Source organism: Seriola lalandi, unplaced genomic scaffold, assembly GCF_002814215.2.
Source record: "Seriola lalandi dorsalis isolate HSWRI2012SDOR001 ecotype SW California unplaced genomic scaffold, Sedor1 jcf7180002054474, whole genome shotgun sequence".
Classification (NCBI taxonomy): domain Eukaryota; kingdom Metazoa; phylum Chordata; class Actinopteri; order Carangiformes; family Carangidae; genus Seriola; species Seriola lalandi.
Genome location: NW_019525027.1, coordinates 1,375,291 through 1,378,360, shown reverse-complemented (window position 1 = coordinate 1,378,360; position 3,070 = coordinate 1,375,291). Strand labels below are relative to the sequence as shown.

General features: G+C 43.6%; 1 protein-coding gene across 1 annotated transcript in view; it reads right to left on the bottom strand.

Moving 5' to 3' along the window:
• LOC111659091 (ras-specific guanine nucleotide-releasing factor 1-like) overlaps positions 1-2,354 on the bottom strand; it is a 27,886-nt gene extending 25,532 nt beyond the window's left edge. Inside the window, 1 exon segment of the mRNA XM_023411907.1 lies at positions 1,768-2,354. Coding sequence (XP_023267675.1) covers positions 1,768-2,043 — 276 coding nt within the window. The 5' untranslated portion in view covers positions 2,044-2,354.
• Positions 2,355-3,070: the final 716 nt, after the last annotated feature.

Sequence of the window (3,070 nt, the reverse complement as noted above, 5' to 3'; positions counted from 1 at the left end):
GGAGGTTTTTTTTTTTTTTTTTTTTTTTTTTTTTTTTAAGAGTTTCTTCTGTGAGCAAACAATTGTTGCTCTAGTTATCTAATGCCAGAATGTGATATTTTCTGCTTTCTGTTGTTTATTCATGAGTTTGGGAAACATAACCATTTTTGAATGACCCCAAATCAGATTTGTCCCTGTGTATGAGCTGATCCCTCACCAAAAACCTGGTCAGAGCACCTGTGAGCCCTGAATAATGGGCACCCATATTTGTTTCTTTTTTTCCCCCACTCCATGATCTGAAAAACTCCCCATGGGTCTTCCTGTTGCCCAAGGGGTTAAAATCCCAATCATGATGGTGAGGGACCTTTCTTGCGTGCCAATTGCATGATACAAACTTGGTGCGTTGTAGTTTGCAAAATGAAACTTGCATGCTTTTAAAACTGCAACATGTCTGCACGGCCTAAAGTCCAGGTTTCCCAGCATTCAATTGGAAACTTTCATACATACATACACTGTAAAGGAAAATGGAACACAAAGTCCATATTTAACATGTTAATGACATTAGTGGGGAAAAAAATAGATTACAAATACTGAACGGGTAAAATGACCCATCATTTGGACTTTTGACTCCAGTTCTTTGGCGTCTCTGCTGCAGGGAAAACAAAACAGACTGCAGCTGGCAGAGCAGATTTCAGAAGGTGACTGCAGTCATAGCTCACAGCAGCTTGACCACTTCTCTGACTCTTCATTCCACAAGGTTTATTCCTCCCAACAGCAGCCTTCCTAACCTCTCAAAACTGTTTCACTAGAGGCAACCATCCTTCTGCTCAGATTATTTCTGACTGTAACAGTTGCACTGAAAAAAAACAAAAAACAAAACACAGTGGGAATTGTTTAGCCCTCACACATGTTAATCCATGGCAGTAAACTCCCGAGGAATTCAAACGAATGGGGGATGTACTGGGAAACAAAAGCATGCCTGAGACATCATTTGGTTTTCATTCATGGCTGTCGTTAACAACGCCGTGATAATGAGAGAGCTATCAAATACACCAAGCCGCTATAAACCGGGGAGACGCAGTTGCCAAGGTAGGATGCTATTAATATCAAGACAAGGAATTAAATCAATACGTCAAAACGACAGGGAAGGGGCAGCTCTCCTCCGCAAGATGGCAACCTGCAAAGTTTGGATGCAGTTGAAGTTTACTCCCTTCATAATGCGCTGCAATCCCTGAACGTTTGAGCTGTCTAAAAATACAGCATGTGATGTAGGCTGTGAATGTGATGCAACAAATGTTATGTTCATGACGAGAGGAGACCTGGAGAAAGATGAAGTACAGTCCCTGTGTTTGCAAAGTTTGCACAGAGAATCGCATTAATCCCGCTAACTCTGAACCACTGTTGTTTTGGTATTTTTTTTGCATTTGACGAGTTACCTCAGAGGCAGGCTGCGAGGCTATTTTAGTGCAGAATCTAGACAATCAATCGCTTAGGATGACGCCATTACGTAACACTGAGCGTGAACTATAATGCAAAAGCATCTCTGGGAAATTGTTTGCGTGGTAAATAGATGTTGGGAATTGAACAGCAGCTGTGTTGTTTGTATTGTGCAGCATCTATTAAATACCTGTCCCCACTGTTGCTTAAACCCAGAGTTAGATTGACAAAAGCAAGTTTCTCGCATCAAGACAAACACAACAAGCAGCGGTGATGAGTGCGTCCGCTTTGACTGACGGATTACCTTGACAGTGTCAGTCAGTCAGACCCCCTGTGTGATCAGTATCGTACCTGCTTCTCTAAGCATTCCTTCGCTGACAGAGATGGCTTCGGTGACGGTGCCCTGTCACAAACGCATCCCTCCAACAGGTACAGTCCGGAGGGGCGTGAGCTGGAGTCGTTTTCGAAATAAAACAGCATATTCTGCAACAAAGCGAACCACTTTGAATGCCATTTTGTGTTGTCTGAGCTTTTCTTACTTAGACAACCTCGCCTCGTCCCATCCTTTTTCGCCAAAAGAGCCAGATAGGTGATGTGGCCATCATTGAGTCTCATCCCTTTCTGCATTTTGGCTGTGAATCCGAAATGATCTGCGGGGATGCCTGCGGATTCTTACATGTTCTTCTCCTCAGCAGCTCCGAAACACAGTCAGACTTGGTGGGCAGCAGCCCACTCCTGTGTGCCCATCCACAGTTGCCACACTAAATGTTTGCAACGGCGAAAGAAAAAAAAAAGAAGCAGAAGAAAAGGTTGCAAGTAGAGAGTCACTGATGCACGTTAAACTGAATTAAATCCACGCTGCAAGCATACTAGAGCAACCAGGACGCCGTCTTAGAAAAGCCTTCCTCATGAGCCTCAATCGCTCATGATGAGGATTGAAGTGTCCGCGTGCATAGTGTATACACACACGCGCGCGCACATACTCACTCTCTCACACACACACATAGAGCATCCTGCTCTCTCGGAGGGAGGGAGCGCAGTCACGTGATCAGTCCCCGGAGCAGCACCTTGGATTTCAACACCTTGGACAGTAACTCCGAGGAGCAACACAGACGCGGCTTTTTCATGTGGAGAAGAGGATTAGGCCCCCGAAGCCCCCCACCCCGACCCACATCCCAACAACACACACACATACAGAAACTCAAATATCACCACTCACACATGAGCAACCATACCCCTGTAATAAACCCTGTACTTTTGTTATGCTCGTAGTGTGTTCGGTGTATGCACCAAAGAGATGTTTCCCCTCTAGTTTGCTCACATGGTTTCTTTTAAATAACTGTTCAGTGCTCAAAGAGATAACGATTTGAGACAATTCCAAAGTACATTTATATAAGTTTGTGCAGCAGAGCTTTTTTTCTTGTTCTCAACCCCATGAATTATCTCATGCCCAGATTTATCCTGTGTTCCTTTGGAGTGGGCCTGTCCCTAAGTTGAGAACCACTGATGTAAAATAACTAATTGTACATAAAGTAGTTAAAATTAGCTCCACCTCAACTAACTACAGCACTAAAAAACTGATTATTTATTGATGCATTTTACTACCAAGCAGTTGCTTTTACATTTGATACTTTTAAGTACATCCTTTTGAACA